We start from the raw sequence: 20,739 nt of genomic DNA on the forward strand, positions 1-20,739 counted from the left end.
CCCGGGAGGGGCGATGGCCTGGAACACCATTCCCGGGACGGGCGCTGGGAGGAAGAAGCGCACCTCTCCTCCACTCCCACCAACTGAACTCGAAAGGTTTTAAAAACTGTGAACTCAGAAATATTTATTCTGACGACGATTATGAAAACAAACTAATTCTGACAGCTTGTTAAAATGAGCTTTTTCTTATTGCGCGCTCGGTTCAGAGGTAGAGGGTTAACCCAGCCAGTGGAGAACTTTGAAACGGCCGTGCTAAGGGTACGTGGCTACTTACAGTTCAGTTCAAAGCTGCGGTGTCCTCTCCCGAGTGCGCTGGTGCTGCCCGCGCTGCAAACCACTTGGCGGTAGACTGGTGAACTTGGTCGGACCCGGGCTCCGATCCTAGCAGGGTGTCCTGTTACCTGTGTGACCTCTGTCAAATTTCCTCTTCTGTGAAGAGTAGGAATAACATCCTGCTGCACACAAGAGAGCAAATGATATTAAATAAGTGTGATCTACTTTTGTTGTTGTTTTTGTTTGTGTGACTGTCTTTTAAGGTACATGCAAAAACGAACGATGATTCCGGCTATTCGAAGCGCTGGATCCTGTAAAATCAAGGGTCTGCGATAATTACAAGTAATTAGCAAGCGCTGCAGCGGGCTGGCTGGAGAGAGGCCTGGGGGACCCAAGGAAGAACAGAATCAGGGCCCTCTTCTTCCGAGAAGTGCTAGGCCAGCGGTTCCCAACCTGTGGGTCGCGACCCCTTTGGGGGTCGAATGACCCTTTCACAGGGGTCGCCTAAGACCATCAAAAAACACATATATAATTACATATTGCTTTTGTGATTAATCACTATGCTTTAATTATGTTCAATTTGTAACAATGAAAATACATCCTGCATATCAGATATTTACATTATGATTCATAACAGTAGCAAAATTACGGTTATGAAGTAGCAACGAAAATAATTTTATGGTTGGGGGTCACCACAACATGAGGAACTGTATTAAAGGGTCGCGGCATTCGGAAGGTTGAGAACCACTGTGCTAGGCAGTTTGTCATACTGAGGCCCCTGATACCAACCCCGGGGAGTTTCTGAATGATTTCGGAGGCCGGTTAGCCCCACTGTACAAGCAAAATAGATTCCTCCTTCCCTGGTCACCCCTTTCCCTTTTCCCAATCACCACTCCATTCTGTTAGTTTTCAGTCCTATATAGTTAGGGTCCAATGAAAACCTAATGATTTCTGACATGAGCAGAACAAATTCTGTGATAGACGGTGTTTAGCCATGAACTGACTGGAGAATTTTACTGAAGTCTGAAGGGCAAAGTGGAAATACATTATAACAAGGGAAGGTGAAGTCTGCAGTTTCCAGCTCTCATTCATAACAAAGGTTTTCTTTGGATTTTAACTCTTAGCATAAACTAACAGCTGAGCATGAACCGATAAGAAATTCACATCACATATTGGTTTTAGTTAGCGTAGGCAGTGTTAAAACTTCAGATGACCTATTCGCAATAATGAAAATACTTTCTAAAGAGATGCCTGTCAACTTAATATATAGGTATTTAAATAGCCTGTAGACTACCTTTAATGTGTGGGGGTTTGGGGGGGGGGTTGCATGCAAAATCACCAAAATAAAAATAATATATTCAGTTTTCATTTCTAAGGGTCCATAGAACCAAGGTCAGAAACCCGGTCTTGTTGCTGTTGCTAACATTTATACTGCAGACATTCCCAAATAACAAAAAATGTTGGTGACTTTTTATGCTCAAAAGAGTGGATTAAAGGGTTAGAATAGCCTTTAGCGCTGTTTATTTGTCTTATAAATTAGGTTAGAAGGGGGGAGAGAGAAAGCAAGCACTAACTGGGGCTATGGCATAAGACAGTCTACGTACTTTCAAATTCTGATTTTCTCTCTTACTAGCTGTGTAGCCTGGATCAAATGTCTTCTTTTTTCTGTGCCCCAGTTTCCTCACCTATAAAAATGAGAACAATAATAACCCCTATTTCATATCATTGTTGGGAGGGTTAAATGAGATAATATTTGTAATATCTGTCAGTTCCTGACTCATAATAAGCCTAAAAAAAAACAAAAAAAAAAGTTTGGTGGAGTTTTTTCCCCTGGTAGAACAAAATTTCCCAAAGGAAAATTAGTTATTGGTTCATGTAACTAGAGCAATGGGAATTGACCTGTGTGCCTTTAAATAGTATTGTACAATCGTGGCAAATTTAATACAACAATAAGAAATGTGAGCAGTGTCACGAATTCGGGATGAAGATAAAAGGTTCCAGGCTGATATGAAATTTTTTTTTAAAGTATGTCACCCAGGTTGTGTTTTCCCTTTTCTTGATGTAATTGTAATTTTCCACTTATCCTGACCTTCATTGAGAAGGAAAAACACTGAGCAGTCCTAGCAGACCAGAATGTTCCCTTTCATTATTTCTAGGCCGTCCTGCAAAATCTTCTTTGCTGCGGACCCCATCAAAGTAGTGCGAGCCCAGCGGCAGTACATGTTTGACGAGAAAGGGGAACAGTACCTGGACTGCATCAACAACGTCGCCCATGGTAACTGCCCTTCCTGGTTGTGTCTGGAGGGTACCTTCATGGAGTAAGGCAGACGTGGCACCATTAATATTTGCCCCAGGAATTCCAGAAGCTGCAGTTCCTTTGCTGAACGGGGGCCCGTAGTCCCAGCAGAGAAAAGTTGCAGCGACATGTGGAACAGAAAGGAGCTCGACTTCTGCTTTGTTTTCTTGCTTCAGAATCCCCCTCACTTGCCAGGCATTTAGTGTTGCAACTTCTTTCTTTGGCTTTTGTCTCCTACATTTTAGTGGGACACTGTCACCCAGAAGTGGTCAAAGCTGCCATGAAGCAGATGGAACTGCTAAATACAAATTCTCGATTCCTCCACGACAACATTGTGGAGTACGCCAAGCGCCTCTGCGCGACCCTGCCGGAGAAGCTCTCTGTGTGCTATTTTACAAACTCAGGGTATGTCTCTAGGCTTCCCATCCATCCCACTCCCAGCCATCTCTCTGTTTGCTCTCTCGCACAACCCTTTTCGTGGTGGAGCACAGATCTTTCAGGGTTTGCTGACATTCTTGCCGTTTACTAGATGACCATACACTGGGGACCGGACCAGTCTGGTTCCTGTGCTTTCCTCCATGAGCCTGTTGTAGATGCAACACCAGACAGCCTATTCCGAGGCTCCTGAGCACAGCCTATAACAACAGTCTGATGGTTCATGTGCATGCCACTCAACTTTTTATTGCCATGGCTTTCCTGGTGAAAGATGGGAAGGCATCCGTTTAAGTATCCCAAAAGGGTTGATACTTGGGCCATCCATTGCAAAAAACATTCAGGTCTGGTGCTCATGTGAGAAAACCTAACTCGTCAAATGACACTCATCTCTTCCAGCAGGAGAGTAAGTAGCTAAAGAACCCACGAGCTTAGTCCTTTCAAAGCATGAATGAGGAAATTTATCAAAGAAAGAACTCTACTGAACAAGCTATTACTTTTGTAAGATTTTTTAAAATCCTCACCCGATGATATGTTTACTGATTTTGGAGAGAGAGGGAGGGAGAGAGAGGGAGAGGAAAAAATCAATGTGAGAAACATTGATCAGTTGCTTTCCATACACAACCCACCCAGGCAGGGACCACACCTGCAACCTTTTCGGTGTACTGGTCTGTGCTCCCACCAACTGAGCTACCTAGCCAGGGTTTTAGTAAGATTTGTGATTGCTTTGTTTTCTTAGGCAAATGAACATATTTCCACAACACAAACAGAAAGGAAAGGAAGAAAAAATGAAGGTGAATAGATACATTCCAACTTTCAAATTCTGTAAATTCGAATTATTACATATCTATTCTGGAATATTGTGCAGACATTAAAAGTGTGTTTTGAGCTAGCCAATGTGTTCAGTGGTTAGAGCATCAGCCCGCAGACTGAAGGGTCTTGGGTTTGATTTTGGTCAATGGCATGTACCTGGGTTGCAGGCTGGATCCCTGGCCCCCATCGGGGCGAGTATGCAAGGCAACCAATTTGATGTGTCTCTCTCACATTGATGTTTCTCTCTGTGTGTCTCTCCCCTCCCTTCCACTCTCTCTAAAAAAATCAATGGGGAAAAAATATTCTTGGGTGAGGATTAACACACACAAAAAGTATGTTTTGAAATTACATGCCTAATGACATGTGAAAAGCTCACAATGCAATGTTATATTGGGAGGAAACTTGTATATTCAGCATAAACTTATATATTTTAAATGATTTATATGTGTTAAAATAAGCTATTAGAAATTCTGTACATGTTTAATTATATGATTCCATAATTCATTTTTCTCTTCTCAATGAGATATTTTAGTGACAAATTTTAAACCAGAAGATCATTGTTTTTTCTTTGTAAATAAATAAGATATTTAGCACTGAGCAGGGTGTCTCAGTTGAGCATCATCCTGTGAACCAAAAGGTTGACAGTTCAATTTCTGGTCAGGGTGCATGCCCGGGTTTCTGGTTCAATCACCAGTTAGTTGCGTGCAGGAGACAACCGATCAATGTTTCTCTATCACATTGATGTTCTTCACTCTCTCTCTCTCTCTCTCTCTCTCTCTTTCTCTCTCTCCCTGTCTGTTTCTCTCTCTCTCTAAAGTCAATAAAACATTTTTTAAAAACCACTGGATAAAAAGGAATTAAGGTAGGTTGTTTTAAAGCATTCTTGCTTTTAATAAACTAAATATCATAATTGACTTTTACTGACAAAGAATCCTATACTGTCAGAGAGGGATTGGCCCCAGAGAACACTGTCCTCAAAGAAGGCTGTTCCCACCCTAGCCAGTTTGGCTCGATGGATAGTGTTGGCCTGTGGACCGAAAGGTCCCAGGTTTGATTCCCGTCAAGGGGACATGCCTGGTTTGTGGGCTTGATCCCCAGGAGGGGACGTGCAGGAGGCAGCCAATCAATGATTCTGTATCATCATTGATGTTTCTATCTCTCTCTCTCCCTCGCCCTTTCTCTCTGAAATAAATAAAAAAATATATTTTTTTTAAAAGAAGAAAAAGAAGGCTGTCCCCAAAGACTGGAGGCGATAGAGCCTGGGATAGTACACAGAATAATCTTGAAGTTAAACAGGCTTCAGTCTGAAACCTGACTCTACTTCTTATTAGCTGTGAGAATTCATTCTGGTCACTTATGCTCTCTGAGGCTGTTTCCTCGTTTGTAAAAAGGAGATGACAATACTAGCCTGTTAGAATAGTTATGAGAATAAATACAAGCAAAACACATACCATGATGTCTGGCATAGACAGCATTGCACAAGTGATTATATTCTTCCCCTGTGTCTGAGTAGTATAGTTAGACTCTCTGAACCAGGTTGAAAAATTACGATCTTCATCTTATAGATAAGAAATTAATTAAATAGTGGGCCAGAACAACAGACTTTAGTGGCCAAGAATAATGGGCCCCCACACTCCCATTCCTCTCAGGGAGATCAGGCTTCTGAATGTCCTCAAAGTTAATCACCTACTGATGTGGCTGAACTCCGATAACCTGTGAAATGGGCAGCATATCCCTCATTTGCACTGTTTCTTCTGTGTCTCATTCTGTATTGAAGACACCTGGGGAACTTGTATTAGAAGGATATTGTTGGATGGGCAAGATCAAAGGTGAAGGAGAGGAGTTCAACTTATTTCTTAATACATTTCTGAATACAATGTTCCCCACCCCTTATTCAAGATTTCTCTTTCTCCGGTTTCAGTTACCCGTGGCCAATCGTGGTCTGAAAATATGGGCCATTCTGAGTAACATGAAGAAATCTCGTGCCATCTGGCTCTGTCCTGCCTGGGACCTGACTCATTCCTTTTTCCAGTGTATCCACAGTGTACGCATCCCCCGCCCACTAGTCACTTAGTGCCCCTCAGTGATTCCCCACGCTGTCACGGTGTCAAGGAGCACTGATTTTACTGAATAATGGCCCCAAAGCACAAAGAGTGGTGCTGGCAGTTCGGATATGCAAAGAGAAGCTGGAAAGTGCTTCCTTTGAGTTAAAACGTGAGTTCCAGTAGAGAGAGAGAGAGAGAGAGAGAGAGATCACATTCTTAGAACTTTCATTACAGTATATTGTTATACTTGTTCTATTTGATTGTTAGTTATTGTTGTTAATTGCTTACTGTGCCTAACTTATGAATTAAACTCTCATAGATATGTGTATATAGGAGGAAAATGGTATATATGGGATTTGGTACTATCCACCGTTTCGTACATCTGCTGGGAGTCTTGGAACGCATGCCCCTCAGATAAGGAAAACTACTGTAATTAGAATCTTACAACTTTTTAATTCAAATTTTGCAATATTTTAAAAAGAGTTTATTTGACATTGTTCCCTCTATGTTGTCTTATAGATCTGAAGCCAATGACTTAGCCTTACGCCTGGCTCGGCAGTTCAGGGGCCACCAAGATGTGATCACTCTTGACCAGTAAGTCTTGGACGCAAGATTTCTAAGCAAGAAGCTCCTTTAGAGACAAAATCGTATTGGCCCTGTCCATACAAATACCATAAACACATGTAGAGGAGACTGGGTGTGTGGCACAGTGGTTTTTACTTGTATTAGGGTATCAAGGCCAGTCCAGGCCTGCAGGAGACTTATTTCCTTCTAAGTACCTACAAACGGGAGGCTCTATTGGGTGCTGTGCTTATGGTCTCATGGGCTTGCATGAATCTGGGCTTACTTTTCACACATTAACTATTTATTGGGCCACTTTATGTATAAATCTTTTTCAAAGTAAAAATACAATTAGTTTCTTAAAAGTCCAAGCATTCACTTCACTGTTGTGATTATGCACTGTAATTAATTTAAAAGATAATCATTTAGAGCAAATTTTTTTTTCTTTTTTCTTTTTTAATTAAATCTTTATTGTTCAGATTATTACATTGGTTCCTCTTTTTTCCCACCATAACTCCCCTCCACCCAGTTCCCACCCCCCCCTCCGCCCTCACTCCCCACCCCCTGTCCTCACCCATAGGTGCACGATTATTGTCCAATCTCTTCCCACCCCCCCCACATCCCTTCCCCCCCCAAGAATAGTCAGTCCATTCCCTTTCTATGTCCCTGATTCTATTACAATCACCAGTTCATGCTGTTCATCAGATTATTTATTCACTTGATTGTTAGATTCACTTGTTGATAGATGTGTATTTGTTGTTCATCATTTGTATCTTTACCTTTTTCTTCTTCTTCCTCTTCTTAAAGGATACCTTTCAGCATTTCATATAATACTGGTTTGGTGGTGATGAACTCCTTTAGCTTTTTCTTATCTGTGAAGCTCTTTATCTGACCTTCACTTCTGAATGATAGCTTTGCTGGATAAAGTAATCTTGGTTGTAGGTTCTTGGTATTCATCACTTTGAATATTTCTTGCCACTCCCTTCTGGCCTGCATAGTTTCTGTTGAGAAATCAGCTGACATTCGTATGGGTACTCCCTTGTAGGTAACTGATTTTCTTTCTCTTGCTTCTTTTAGGATTCTCTCTTTGGCTTTTGCTCTTGGCATTTTAATTATGATGTGTCTTGGTGTGGTCCTCTTTGGATTCCTTTTGTTTGGGGTTCTCTGCACTTCCTGGACTTGTAAGTCTATTTCTTTCACCAGGTAGGGGAAGTTTTCTGTCATTAGTTCTTCAAATAGGTTTTCAATATCTTGCTCTCTCTCTTCTTCTGGCACCCCTATAATTCGGATGTTGGGACGCTTGAAGCTGTCCCAGAGGCTCTTTACACTATCTTCGTATTTTTGGATTCTTTTTTCATTTTGCTTTTCCGGTTGGGTGTTTTTTGCTTCTTCGTATTTCAAATCTTTAACTTGATTCTTGCGATCCTCTGGTCTGCTGTTGGGAGTCTGTATAATATTCTTTATCTCAGTCAGTGTATGCTTAATTTCTAGTTGGTACTTTATCACAACATCGAGGGTTTCAATAGATTTCTTGAAGATCTCACTACATTTATCGGTGGTCTCACCAGTCTTTTCGAGGGCCTTATTAAGTTTATCGGCAGCTTCTAGACAGCTCTTTAAAGACCTTAAAAGTGTGGTTTTGAACTCTATATCCAGCAGTTTGCTTTCCTCCATATCTGTCGTTTGTGCCCTGTTTCTTTGTCTTGGCATTTTTTATGCTTCGCTGTGTCGATAGAGTGCCTTTCTGTGCTAAGTGTCCCAATTACCTGAGGTAGACACTCTTGGTGCACCCCCTTGTGGGCTTTGTGCACAGTCTTGTTGTAATTAAGCCTTGATTGTTGTAGTTATCACTGGGAGGAATTGACCTCCAGGCCAATTGGCTGTGAGAATCAGCTGTGTCTGCAGTGGGAGAACTTCTGTGCTGGAGACACCCCTCTGGGGCAAGACTTGCTTCAATGGGGCTTTGGTGCTCACTGAGTCTGCCCCCGAGTGTGTCATTTATGGTTCCACGGAGCTGCAAACTGGATGGTCCCACTCTGACCTCTGGGCTTCCTGGCTCCTGGATCTCTAGGGAGGTGCTAATCTAGCCTTTGCCTGAGGCTATCCAGTAAAAGCCTCCCTGCAGGGCTTGGGCGGGGCAGGTCCCACGGGATCAACAGGGTGGGGTTAGCAGTTATGGCTGCTCTCAGTCTTGCCCTCAGAGGCTCTGCTTCTCAGTGTCCCAGTAATCACTGCAAGCCCCTCGGAGAGAAAGCTGCCCTCGGGTTCTGACCAATGCCAGACAGTCCCGCTTCTCCCGTATGAGTCTGGGTCCCTAGAGACTCGATCAGAACTGGAGCTCAGAGCCTGAGACTCCCTCCTAATTGAAAACGACAACCGCGCCCTCAGCCGCCAGCCCGCTCCACATGCACTCTGCACCTTAGTATTTTACTCCCGTACTGCGTCTCCTCTGAGTCTCGGTATGCTTTTCTCTTTCCTTCTAGTTGTAGAATTTCCACTCAGCCAGCCTTCCTGTGGTTCTGGATGATGTCCGTTCCATCTTTTAGTTGTATTTTTTAAGTGGTTGTGCGAGGCAGCAATCTCCGGTGTTTACCTATGCCGCCATCTTGGTTTTTCTCTAGAGCAAATTTAAAGAAAACAAGGAGCCAAGTAAAAGTTAATGACTATTAATGATCACTATTTAATTTTACCTCCCAAATGCAAATGTATTACATTTTAAACAAGCAATCCAACAGCTTCAACCTTTACTAAGGAGATTTTTTTCTTCTTTTAAATTGTTTCCTACCTCTCCACCCCCCACTTCGACACAGAGGGTTGAATTGCACATGCACCTTATTTCTTGCCCTCTGTAGGCCTCTCCCATTCTATGTGTTGGTTGGTGCATTGGTTTTCTATTGTTGCTGTAACACATGACCACTAACTTAGTGGCTTAAGTAACACAAATATATTCTCTTACAGCTCTGTATGACAGAGTCCAAATGGTTCCCACAGGGTGAAAATCAAGGTGTCAGCAGGGCTGGCTTCCTCTGGAGGCTTTAGGGGAGAATCCGTTCCTTGCTTTGTGCAGCTTCTAGGGGCTGCCTGCATTCCTCGGCTCATGGTCCCTTCCTTCATCTTCAGAGCCAGCCTTTGCATTACAGCAGCCTCTGCTTGCATCCCCACATCACCTCCCATGTTTCTGAACACCATCCCCCTGGCTTCTTTCACTTACAAAGACTTGTGATTACATTGGACCCTCGGGGATTATCTCTCCCTCATGATCCTTAATTCAACCACATCTGCAAAGTCCCCTTTGCCATGTAACATATTCTTCAGTTCTGAGGCATCTTGGGGGCAGGGTGGCTACCACAGTTGATTTTTTTGTTCTATTTTATTCCCATTCTTCCCCACTTATAGACAACTATTCTCATACATCTAATGTATATATTTTGTTTTTGTAAAATGTATATTATTTTATGTGCTTCTGTTTTACTTTTGCAAACATTGCTATAGATCTCTTTCTGATTCTGACTTTTTTCCATCAGCACTGTTTCAAGATTCCATGTTGATGGCCGTACATCTATTCTAATTCAGTGCTGTCCGGTAGAAATATAATTTGAGCCACATAGGGAATTTACAATTTTCTATTAGCCATTATACCCGACATATCATTTCAACAAGTGATCATTATGAAAGACATTGAGCACTCTCTCTCGCTCTCTCTTGGTATTGTCTTTAAAATCCAATGTGTGTTTTACACTTACAGCACATCTCAATTCAGACTAGCAGCACTCCAAGTGCTCAATAGCTGCATGTGGGTGTGGCTGTCATGGGGGACAGCCCAGCTAGAACTGTTGCACATTGTTCCCCCCAGAGATGGGCACTGTGAATGCCCTTTACCCCCAGCTACCACAGACAGCGCTGCAGTGGGCATCCTTGTACATGTGTCCTACGGACCTTTCCAAGAATTTCTTAGGAATAAATGCGCAGAAACAGGATTGCTAGACCATAGGGGTACTATACACATTGCTGATTTACTAAATACTGCCAGATCCACCTCCAAAAATGGTTGCAACACTACACAATGCATGAAATTTTCCATTTTTCCATATCTTCAACAAAACCTATTCTGCTTTCTAATTTTTTTTCTGATGTTTGCCCGTTTAATAGGTATAACATGACTCTGAAGTTTAAAACAATTTGCAATTTTCTAATTATGAGTTTGAGTGTCTCTTTATATACTTATGCCTTTGTGAATTCTCTTCTGAAAATTACTGTTCATATTCTTTGCCCATTTTTTTTTATTGGGATTCCACCCTTTTCTTGATGGTATGCAGTTGCTTATATGTTAGATCAGAGGATCTAAATCTTGACTGTGTTTTAAAATTACCTGGGGATTTTCTTTTTTTAATACCAATGTCAGGCTCCATGCTGGACCAATGAAAGAGAATCTCTAGAGGCAGATTCTAGAAAACAGTATTGTTTTAAAATTCCTCAAGTGATCCTAATATATGGCAAAATTAATTTTGGGAATTAATCTGAGACATTTCAGATATGTTTTTTCCTATCTATCATATGTCTTTTAACTTTGTCATTGGAATTCTTCCACAGAAATCTTTAATTTTGATCAAATAGATAAAATTTTCATCTTGTGCTTTGTGTTTTCTTAGTTTTATTAATATCTCTTTCTAAACTCCCAGGTCACAAAGATAGTCTTTTTTGTTTTAATAATTACTCCTCATATTGAATCCTCCTGGAGTCCCAGTGTGACCATTTCTGTGCGGATGTATCTCCGAGGTCACCTTCTGTCCTAGTGGTCTCCCTGGTCTTTTTCCAAGGCCATACTAATTGTATTACCACAGCTCTGTAGCAGGGTTTAAACTATGGTAAAGAAAACACTCCCTCTTTGCTTTATCTTTTCATGGGCCTTTTATAATTTCTTTTGCAGATCTCTCAATTATATCTCTGGGCAAGAAACAGAAAAGAGAATATCAGAGCCACCTGTATTTTAAGTGAAAGAAAGGAATTTCATAGCCACTCGATCACCTCTCAATCTTAGTTCTTCTGTTCCTTATCAACTTGTATTTGCCTGATATATGCAACTGGACATCCTTTGGAAATCATCCAAAACAGAAACATAGCCCATTACATGATATAGTGTTCTTTTTTAAATTTACTGAAATGTGACTATCAAATACATTTAAGAAGTTGTTCACGAAGCTATAGAAAATAATATTTTTACATATGGACTATCTAAGTTAACAGATACAATTTTAAAATATTAAGTTCTTTTCTGGCTAAAAAGAAATTTTTTATGAGGATACATATTTGGCTTTCCATGTATTTTATTACATGAATAAAAAGAATTGGACAAATTAAATGGCCAGTCTTGCCATGAAAAATTAGATCCCATACTGTTAAATCTGGCACCAATATTGAGATTCTCCCTGGATGAGATGTAATATTATTCTTCATATGCTAGATAAACAATCTTCTTCGAGCAATTTAGTTTACTGGGTTTTTTTTTTTCTTTTCAGTGCTTACCATGGCCACCTAACATCTTTAATTGAGATCAGTCCATATAAATTTAGAAAGGGCAAAGATGTCAAGAAAGAATTTGTGCATGTGGTAAGTATTTTAGAATCCAAGAATGAGAATATTAGTAACTGGAAGAATGCCTAGTGATAATCCAGTCCACCCCTTTCATTGAAATGAAAAGGAAACTCAGATCTAGAGCAGTTAATGAGAGGATGTGGCTTACAATCCATTGATGAGTACCACAATGGGCAAATTAGTATAGTGGTAGTGATAGCTGTTATTCACAGTTACTGGTTTATTTTTCTTGCCCTTTGGTCTTTAATTAGTTTTTCTATCACTGATGTCACCTTGAAATTCAAAGTTCAATTAAGTGTGTATGACTGTCTCAAAATTAAATTGCTTTATGCTAAATTATTACCTAGATTTATTAAGTAAAATAAACCAATTAAATTGGCTTGTTTCAACAAACAGTAAATTTCATTTGGCTTAATTAAGGATCAGTAGACTTTCTCAAGAGAATCATCAATACCTTCTTTCAAAATTTTAAGATCTTGAAGCAGTGCTAAAACACTTGAGTTTTCTGAATGATTTCAGTTTGCTATATAATTGGTAAATGTTAGTTTATTTTCTATCTAAAATAGTTAATACAGTTCCCATTCATTGAAATTTTCCAATAATATAATCACACTGTTGATTTGAATTTTGTCCCTATGTGAATAGGTGTGCAGTCATAATTTATAAAGGTCTAGGAGCTAATCCAAGCTCCTGTTCACAATGAAAAGATTTCATTACTCACCGAATTCAGAAATGCTGTGGGAAAAGAACAAACGAACCTAGAGTCACTTAAATCCACATGGTCACCTTCCCAATATGCTTTTGTGGGGAAATGCCAAATTTTACAAGCTCATTTTGTGCAAGAGGCAAATCAATAGAAACTCTATTATTTGATGTTTTCAGGCACCAATTCCAGATACTTACCGAGGAAAATATAGAGAAGACCATCCAGACCCAACCAGTGCTTATGCAGATGAAGTGAAGAAAATCATTGAAGAAGCTCATAAGAATGGAAGGAAGGTGTGTATTTACAGCTTTGGAACCATGTTAACATCTTTATAAAAATGGATTTAAGTCATTGTGATACACTGGAGAGATAGAAAAGAATTAGATCTCAATTCCCTGTCTGTTCTTCTCTGGTTACATATTTCAAAAAGTGAATTATTATAGTCATGCCTCTCAGACTATTTTTATTTATCCTGGAAATGCAATCACCGTGCCTGTCCCAAAGCTGATGGCCTAGCTCTGACTTTCGTAGTGGCAGGCAGGCTGTGGTCCAAAGGGGCAGGGAAGGGAGGATGAAGGAAGGTGATGGGCCAGGGACAGATTACCCCAGTGCAGAGCAGCAGGAGGGCTAACACACGGTGACAGGAGGGGACAGACAGAGCGTCCCTGGAGCATCAGACCCACAAGGGAACCTTGGTGCTTCCCTTGAACTGATTCAACTTTCTCAAAGGCACGGAGCTGGGGTAAGTCACGGCAGAAAAAGATTCTTCCATTCTGGGCCTGGCTTCTAAGACAGAACCACAATCCTCTAGAGCAAGAAAAAGACTTTCTGTTTTCTGAGTCTTCACCTACCTTGGTTCTCTCGACTTGATATCTCAATAGTTCTATGCTTTCTCTTCTTAGTTCAGTGTTATCTATTTTCTACTCCTTTCTTAGCCTCTAGAACACTTTCTCTGTAGTTCCTGTTGTGACTTGCCTAAGTCTGTTGAGTTAAGCCTGTTCAGGACAAGGACTAGAAATATAACACAGTAACTGGTGTGTGGCCTCACGTCATCCTCCCATTTCATTAGGTGCAAATTCCAGCCTCAGGCAGTCCCATCTCACCACGCTGAGGAATAGGCACCACAGTAATATAGTTAGAACCTGGGTCATTTTTAAGAGATTCGTATCAAGACTGAGCAAAGAGCATCAGTCTTATTCAATTGATCCTAATGAAAACAGTGTTTAAATTAATTATAAAGAAATGGAAAACTCCCTCTCCTCCATTTCTCCTGGTAGTTTCATTGATACCCTAGGATTTCAGAAACAAAAGCTTCAGATCACTTGCTTTTTCATCATAGACATCTTTTCCTTTTAATTAAATGGCCTATTTGCCACTTGCCACAGATCCATTCCCAGCCTTTTTTTTAAAAAACCTGCTCTATAAGAAGTCCTCTTTTTCAGGTGGTATGAGGAGGACCTAATGGACTTTGACCCCATCTTCTCTTTTGTAGATTGCTGCCTTTATTGCTGAATCCATGCAGAGTTGTGGCGGACAAGTAATCCCTCCAACAGGCTACTTCCAGAAAGTGGCAGAGTATGTACTTGACATGGGCATTCTTGGTCACACTGAGGGCACCATGACAATTCTATGGGGCCGTACTGGTTGTGAAAATATTGAAGTACTTCCAAACCAGCTAGTCAATAGCCACTTCGGAGTGCCTGCCACCCCAGGACTCCTGGATTCCTTCAAATTCCCAAGATCCAGCAAATAAAGAGCTTACACATGGGTGGTCGGCAGGGGGCCTCCAGGACTCTGCCTCAGCCCCTTGCCTGACATTCTTTCTGATTGGCCTGTGCCTAAGCCTTAACAGTTAGCAAAACACTGAAGATTAATCCTGCTGAACATGACTTCTGTTCACTTCTTAATTTTCCCACTTAAAATACTGCCGTAATCTAGCCTGTTTGGCTCAGTGGATAGACCATGGGCCTGGACCAAAGGGTCCCAGGTTGATTCCAGTCAAGGGCAGGTACCTCGGTTGCAGGCTCCTCCCCCGCCCAGGCCCTGGTGGGCGCCTGCAGGAGGCAACCAATCCATGTGCTTCTCTCACATGGATATTTCTCTCTGTCTTTCCCTCTCTCTTCCACTCTCTCTAAAAAACAATGGGGGAATAGCCTCAGGTGAGGATTAAAAAAACAAAAAACAAAACTGCCGTAGAGTTTACTTGACCACAAACCCCAATCTAAATATAGAATAGATATAATCCGGGGATTATGTGGTTATATTTCAAAGCCAACATAGGTGTCATTCGGGGTTCTGAGCACTGAAATATTTTTAACAACGATTCCAGGCTTCTGATTAGCAACATTTTTTTTTAAGTGCTCAATAATCTGCACCTTTGTGGGCAGGGGTGGGGACTCGCGGCGACCTGAGGGCATTAGACTGTCCTTTTGCTTTTCAGATATGTACGCGCAGCAGGGGGGGTGTTTATAGCCGATGAAGTTCAGGTGGGCTTTGGACGCGTTGGGAAGCATTTCTGGAGTTTCCAAATGCATGGCGAGGACTTTGTCCCAGACATCGTCACAATGGGGAAACCCATGGGCAACGGCCACCCGGTGGCGTGCGTGGTCACAACCAAAGAAATCGCGGAAGCCTTCTGCAGCTCGGGAATGGAGTATTTCAACACGGTACATCCTGGTGCCTGGCTTTAATGCTGAGAGGTTAAATAATGCCTGTTCTTACACTTTTTGCCTAGATAGTGAAAAATAACGCTCAGTATTGCCAGCTAACCACCCCAGAACCCTAGCTAAACTTTGATCTAACCCGGTTTCATTCTATCTGACATAATGTTTGCATTTTTCCTTCTGAATCTTTCCCTTCCTCAAATGTTATTATTAATTATTCCATTAATAGATGGCTGCCCTGCTATACTCAAGAGGTTATGATCTTTCACTAGCAGAGGATATTATTTCTTTGTTTTGTATCATATTTTAAGTTCCAAAACATCTCTGTTTAGATGATTGAGTACTATAAATGTTATATGGCTCTTGTAGGAGATACTAAATTTTTATTTGGGAAATCTTATTTCCTTGGTTTTACCCCCAAAAGTAATAAGCTTAAGCTTGGAAAAATTACTATAGTTTATACCTTATGGGTAATAGATTTGGCATAGCTAAAGGTAAGATTCAAATCTAATGACATAAATTATTTGGAGAAAATGTCATTGCTTAGCTGTTGTCACACAACTATTCAAGGGCAGAAATCCATATCCCCCTCACTGAACCACACTCTGAAATCCTTAATTCCCAACACATTGTCTATTTTTTGTTTGGTTGAATCAATACATTTCCTGATAGCCTTTATGCAGCATGGAAAATATAATTTGGAATGAATTTCCCTTTAATCCTGAATGAATAGAATCATGCTATGTTCTAAATTTATGAAATGAAATCACAAGAGAATGTTATTGACATTATATCTTTACTTGCTTATGTATGAGACACATTTCTCATGGATGAAGTAATACCGCTAATTTAACTATGATGTTTTCTCATTTATCTTTTTTTCTGAATGAAGTATGGAGGAAATCCAGTATCTTCTGCTGTTGCTTTGGCTGTCCTGGATGTAATTGAAAATGAAGACCTTCAAGGAAATGCCACAAGAGTAGGGGGTTATCTTACTGAGTTACTGAAGAAACAGAAGGCTAAGCACACTTTGATAGGGGATGTCAGGTGTGTTTATCATGGCGCTGTTACGTAGTTATTCATTTCTCCAAATGAAATAGCTTATGTCTATCTTATAAAATTTAAAATAAATTACATAAAATTAAATCTAGAAAACCCTGAAAACAGAAAACACAAAGCTCATTCTTAATCTAGAACCCAGATACCATTGTTCCTGCTAACTTTGGGGTATATGTCTTTTATATTTTTTTAAAGATATTGTTGGGGTAATTTCAGCACTGAAAAGCTGAAAAGAAGGAACTTAAAGTAGCTTTAAGTGATCTATTCAAAACTATTTTAAATGCTATCTGGGAAAACTTGGGGTTTTGCATACATAGATATAAACATGTATCATCATTAATGTCCTGAGAAACTAAATGATCTGAAGAGGTTGTTTTTAAGCCTTTTACAAATAAGTGAGAGAGGGGTGGCATTGGGTGACAAAAACTAACTTGTTTCAGAAACTAAGAGGAGGCGTGGACACTGGATTGGTGTCTTGGATTAGTTAGAATCAATTACAATGACCCTTAAAGGGAGTCACAGTCAACTGAAGTGTGAGGACCGTGTTAACTTGTTGCGACAACTTAGGCTTTGGTAGAGTGTGTGTCAAGCTTTCTTTCTTCACCTCCCTCAGGGGTGTTGGCCTTTTTATCGGAATCGACTTAGTGAAGGACCATCAGCGAAGGACCCCCGCCACAGCCGAAGCGCAGCACGTTATCTACAAGTAAATGCACTCCCAGCTGTTTGGTGTCTGGGTTCTGGGGTGCCCACCCTCTTGAAAGCTTCTTTCGCTTCCTCCCACCCCTCCAAATAAGGAAAGTTTAAGACATACAACTTGTAAGTGTGGGCTTCTCGCGTGCAGAATATTATTCTTAAGGAATCTTACCATCATTTGCAGAATCTTACCGTCATTTCCGGCATCCCGCTTAGGATGAAAGAAAAGCGAGTGCTGCTCAGCGCCGATGGGCCTCACAGAAATGTGCTTAAAATAAAGCCACCGATGTGCTTCTCTGAAGAAGATGCCAAGTTTCTGGTGGACCAACTCGATGGGATTCTAACAGGTGTGTTCCCAGATTTTTAAGATTCCTCCTTCCCCCCTACACGCCATGCTCTCCACCCCTAACCCCGGCCTGGTCATACATGACTGCATCTTGTTATTCATGAAGGAAGTGAAGGAGGCAGAAATGAATGTTAACTTCGTATTTATAGAACTAGGAAAAGATTGCTGAAACATGACTGCATCATGGGCTCTTCGTTAAATCAAGATTTTCTGTTTGCCCTCACACAACTCCAAACCTAAGCTTTTACTGCAACAGTGCAGTTTAATTTTTATCATTTATTTTCCCTTTTTTTAAAAAAAAAAATTGCATGTCTACATTGTGCCATGCACCGCAAGTGCTGCAGTGTATACTATGTCAGCATTGCACTGTGAAAATATGTCAAACAGTATTAACACAAATTATAAACTACAGGTTAACAAGTATTTGTTATGTGCTGAATCACTTGATTTTGTGTATTTCACTTATTGCAATATAATTTTTGAGGACTTTTGTTTGTCATTTATAATTATAGCCTATCATAGGAATTTATCTTTTGTTTACCTATATTATAGAATTAGGTTAATTTATTTTTCTATCATGAGCATAAATTGAGATTAGAAAGTAAGCCAACAATATGAAGCCATGTTGGAAAACATAAAGCCCTGTCAAATGTTAGTGTTTTTGTTGTTGCTTTAGTTGTATTTTTAAGATTCAACTTCTCTGCTCCCTTCTCAGTCTTTCAGGGGTAAGACAAGGCTGAGAAGCCAAGAATCGATGTAGCAGACAAGTAGATAATGTCTGGCAGCTTGAGGGTCAGCCCAAGTTCTTTGTAATAAGTCACTGCCTTTGGACCAAGAGTATGCTGACACCCAAACCTGGCAAGCTTTCCTCACACAACTGCTGTCCTCTGGTCCCTTGAAGGGCCAGGCAATAGAAAGAGTAAAGATTGGGGCAAGCCCATCACTGTTACTTAAAATTCATCTCAGAGCTTAAGCATTATCAATGATGAGCTGAAGAATTTCTTTTGAATAAAGTGGCCGAGGCATAGCTAACACAGGCTCAAGTGCCACTTGTAAATGATACTGATGAAACACTACAAGAAAAGCTTAAAAGCAGCCATTTGCTTAGTGACACAGTCTTTTAACAACTTACCTCTCTATTCTTAAGAGTATTCCTATAGATACCAAAAGGGGTTTTTGAGATTTTTTATGTTCTGTCTCCTCCACTGTGCCCTCCTTAACATAGTTTTAGAAGGAGCCATTGGAACCAACTCTGAGGGTGTGACGATCTCTGAGAATACACCAGGCAGAACAAAGGTAAGAATCAGCTACTTTATTTTTTAGGGGGAAAGTGGAAAGCTTTAGGAATTTATGAAAAAGGAATGCAATTTTTTAAAAAATTGTACAATGACCTATAGAATAAAACCCACCTTTGCTAGGGTGGGCTTATTGCAGTTTTGAGTACACAACCGAATTTCAAGTGTGTGTCAGGCCGCTTGAAAGGAATAAACCACAGAACCATCCCGCTAGGATCATTCCCATAACAACCACCGAAACCTCTCAGGGGCATAAAGAGGGCCTTCAGATTTTATAGAGATGATTTCTCGTCCTAAACGCCTTCTTGTTTGCTCTGAAGACCGCCTAACACTGCCTCAGATTCCCACACACCACTCTGTAAAATCAGCAGAAGCATTAGCAGCGTGGCGCCAACATGCCAGAGTTTGGTCCAGAAGTGAACTAAAGTCGAAACTTCGAATGGCCTCCGGAGCCTGGGAACCGCCTGGCAGCCAGTGGCCTGGTTCTGCCTTGGATGCACTTCCAGCGGAGGGCCTTTCCACTCCCTCCCTGAGCTGCCGGTGGGAGAAAGAGCTCCCCCGGGGCGGGAAACAGTAAGGCCAAAACCCTGAGAGGCTTTGTTGCATAATTTGTTTATAAATAAAGAACCATCAGTGCCTTGAGCCCGCCTGCACATCCAGTGGTCAGCAAAGTCCTTTTCCTCAGTGAAAAGCATTAGGCCGTTTGAATGAGAGCAAATGATTTGCTAATAAGATCTGCTTCTGCCTCTCGGTACAGCACAAACTAACTCTAGAAATCAATAATTACCTGCAGTCCGAGAGCAGCTAATCTGCCTAGGACAGAGCGCAGGTGTAAGCGCTCAGCAAGCATTGAAAAGGAGCTTCCGTAAGGCGTTCACCAGGGGAAATCCTACTTTGGAGCTAGCAAAGTTAACACACGTTTCTGAAATGTTGGCTTGGAATCCCAGATTTTATGCTGACATCCCATTTCAAATGTCTATGGAAGATACTTACCAGGGGGAGGGAGGAACAACCCGTGTTGTGCTATGTGTTGTGATGTGTTGTGTTTTGTTGTGTTGTGTTGTGTTGTGTTCTCCTGTGGGTTGTGTTTGTCTGTCGGCCTGTGGGTCAGCCTTTGGGAGGCTGGGCTGGTTAGAGGTGGGTGCCACTGCATTTTGCACGCCTGTCTTGCAGAAGCCTAAGGAAGCCCACGTGGAATTGCTCAGTGAAGGGGCCCCAGAGCAGAAAGAAAATCCCAGCCAGAAGAGAAATGGGTTGTGCACAGATAAGCAGTCACAGCTCAGCAAGAGGCTCAAGACATGAAAGATTTGTGTTTCAAAGCAAGATAAACGTCCTGAGTTACAGAGAACGAATGGAAGTGTCTTCTTAACAGCTCTCTGTACTCTCAAAAAGTAAAATTTGCATTCCATATAGATTGGTCAATAAAAAAAAGGTAAATGAGTAGAAAGAATAAACCAAGTGATGATCAAACCATGTCAAGATTATTAGTTCAGCCTCCAGCCTGTTGATTCCTTACTTGAACTTCCTGAATATACTTAATTTATTCCACTAAATTTAAGGTTTAAGTTGAATATTATATTGGCAGTTTTACTTTTGATGTTTTAATGTTTGAAATGAGAGAGCAACGTACAATAGGTTCCTTAACTTTGGAGACTTCGTGCCTTAAAATATGAATTCTATAATGATTCCTTTGGTATATATTTATGGACTATAATTAAATAAAAGATGATGTAAACCAAACATTGTTTACTAGCAAAGTGTTTATTCTTCTTTTGCAAAGAATATTAAGAGTTGGGGTGGTAAAATCAAAGTCATTTTGGGGGGAAAAATAACATACAGCAAATGTTAAAAAGTGAATGAATAATCCAGACCTCCGGCAGGGAACTGGGACTCAGTGAATCATGCTCCTGAGGACTTGGGTCAGGGGACAAGGAGCACAGCAGTAACACTCTCAGGAGGCACTGG

The 20,739-nt window shown here is 41.0% G+C and overlaps 1 protein-coding gene across 1 annotated transcript in view; it reads left to right on the forward strand.

Moving 5' to 3' along the window:
* The window catches only part of ETNPPL (ethanolamine-phosphate phospho-lyase), a 21,074-nt gene extending 560 nt beyond the window's left edge, over positions 1 to 20,514 (forward strand). Inside the window, exons 2-13 of the mRNA XM_005872409.2 lie at positions 2,430 to 2,548; positions 2,815 to 2,974; positions 6,379 to 6,453; positions 11,937 to 12,027; positions 12,895 to 13,011; positions 14,211 to 14,293; positions 15,159 to 15,384; positions 16,274 to 16,428; positions 17,054 to 17,143; positions 17,350 to 17,480; positions 18,705 to 18,775; positions 19,948 to 20,514. Of these exons, the coding sequence (XP_005872471.1) occupies positions 2,430 to 2,548; positions 2,815 to 2,974; positions 6,379 to 6,453; positions 11,937 to 12,027; positions 12,895 to 13,011; positions 14,211 to 14,293; positions 15,159 to 15,384; positions 16,274 to 16,428; positions 17,054 to 17,143; positions 17,350 to 17,480; positions 18,705 to 18,775; positions 19,948 to 20,076 (1,447 nt within the window). The 3' untranslated portion in view covers positions 20,077 to 20,514. The remainder of the gene's footprint in view (positions 1 to 2,429; positions 2,549 to 2,814; positions 2,975 to 6,378; positions 6,454 to 11,936; positions 12,028 to 12,894; positions 13,012 to 14,210; positions 14,294 to 15,158; positions 15,385 to 16,273; positions 16,429 to 17,053; positions 17,144 to 17,349; positions 17,481 to 18,704; positions 18,776 to 19,947) is intronic.
* Positions 20,515 to 20,739: the final 225 nt, after the last annotated feature.

The sequence above is a fragment of the Myotis brandtii genome, unplaced genomic scaffold (genome assembly GCF_000412655.1).
Source record: "Myotis brandtii unplaced genomic scaffold, ASM41265v1 scaffold38, whole genome shotgun sequence".
Lineage (NCBI taxonomy): Eukaryota > Metazoa > Chordata > Mammalia > Chiroptera > Vespertilionidae > Myotis > Myotis brandtii.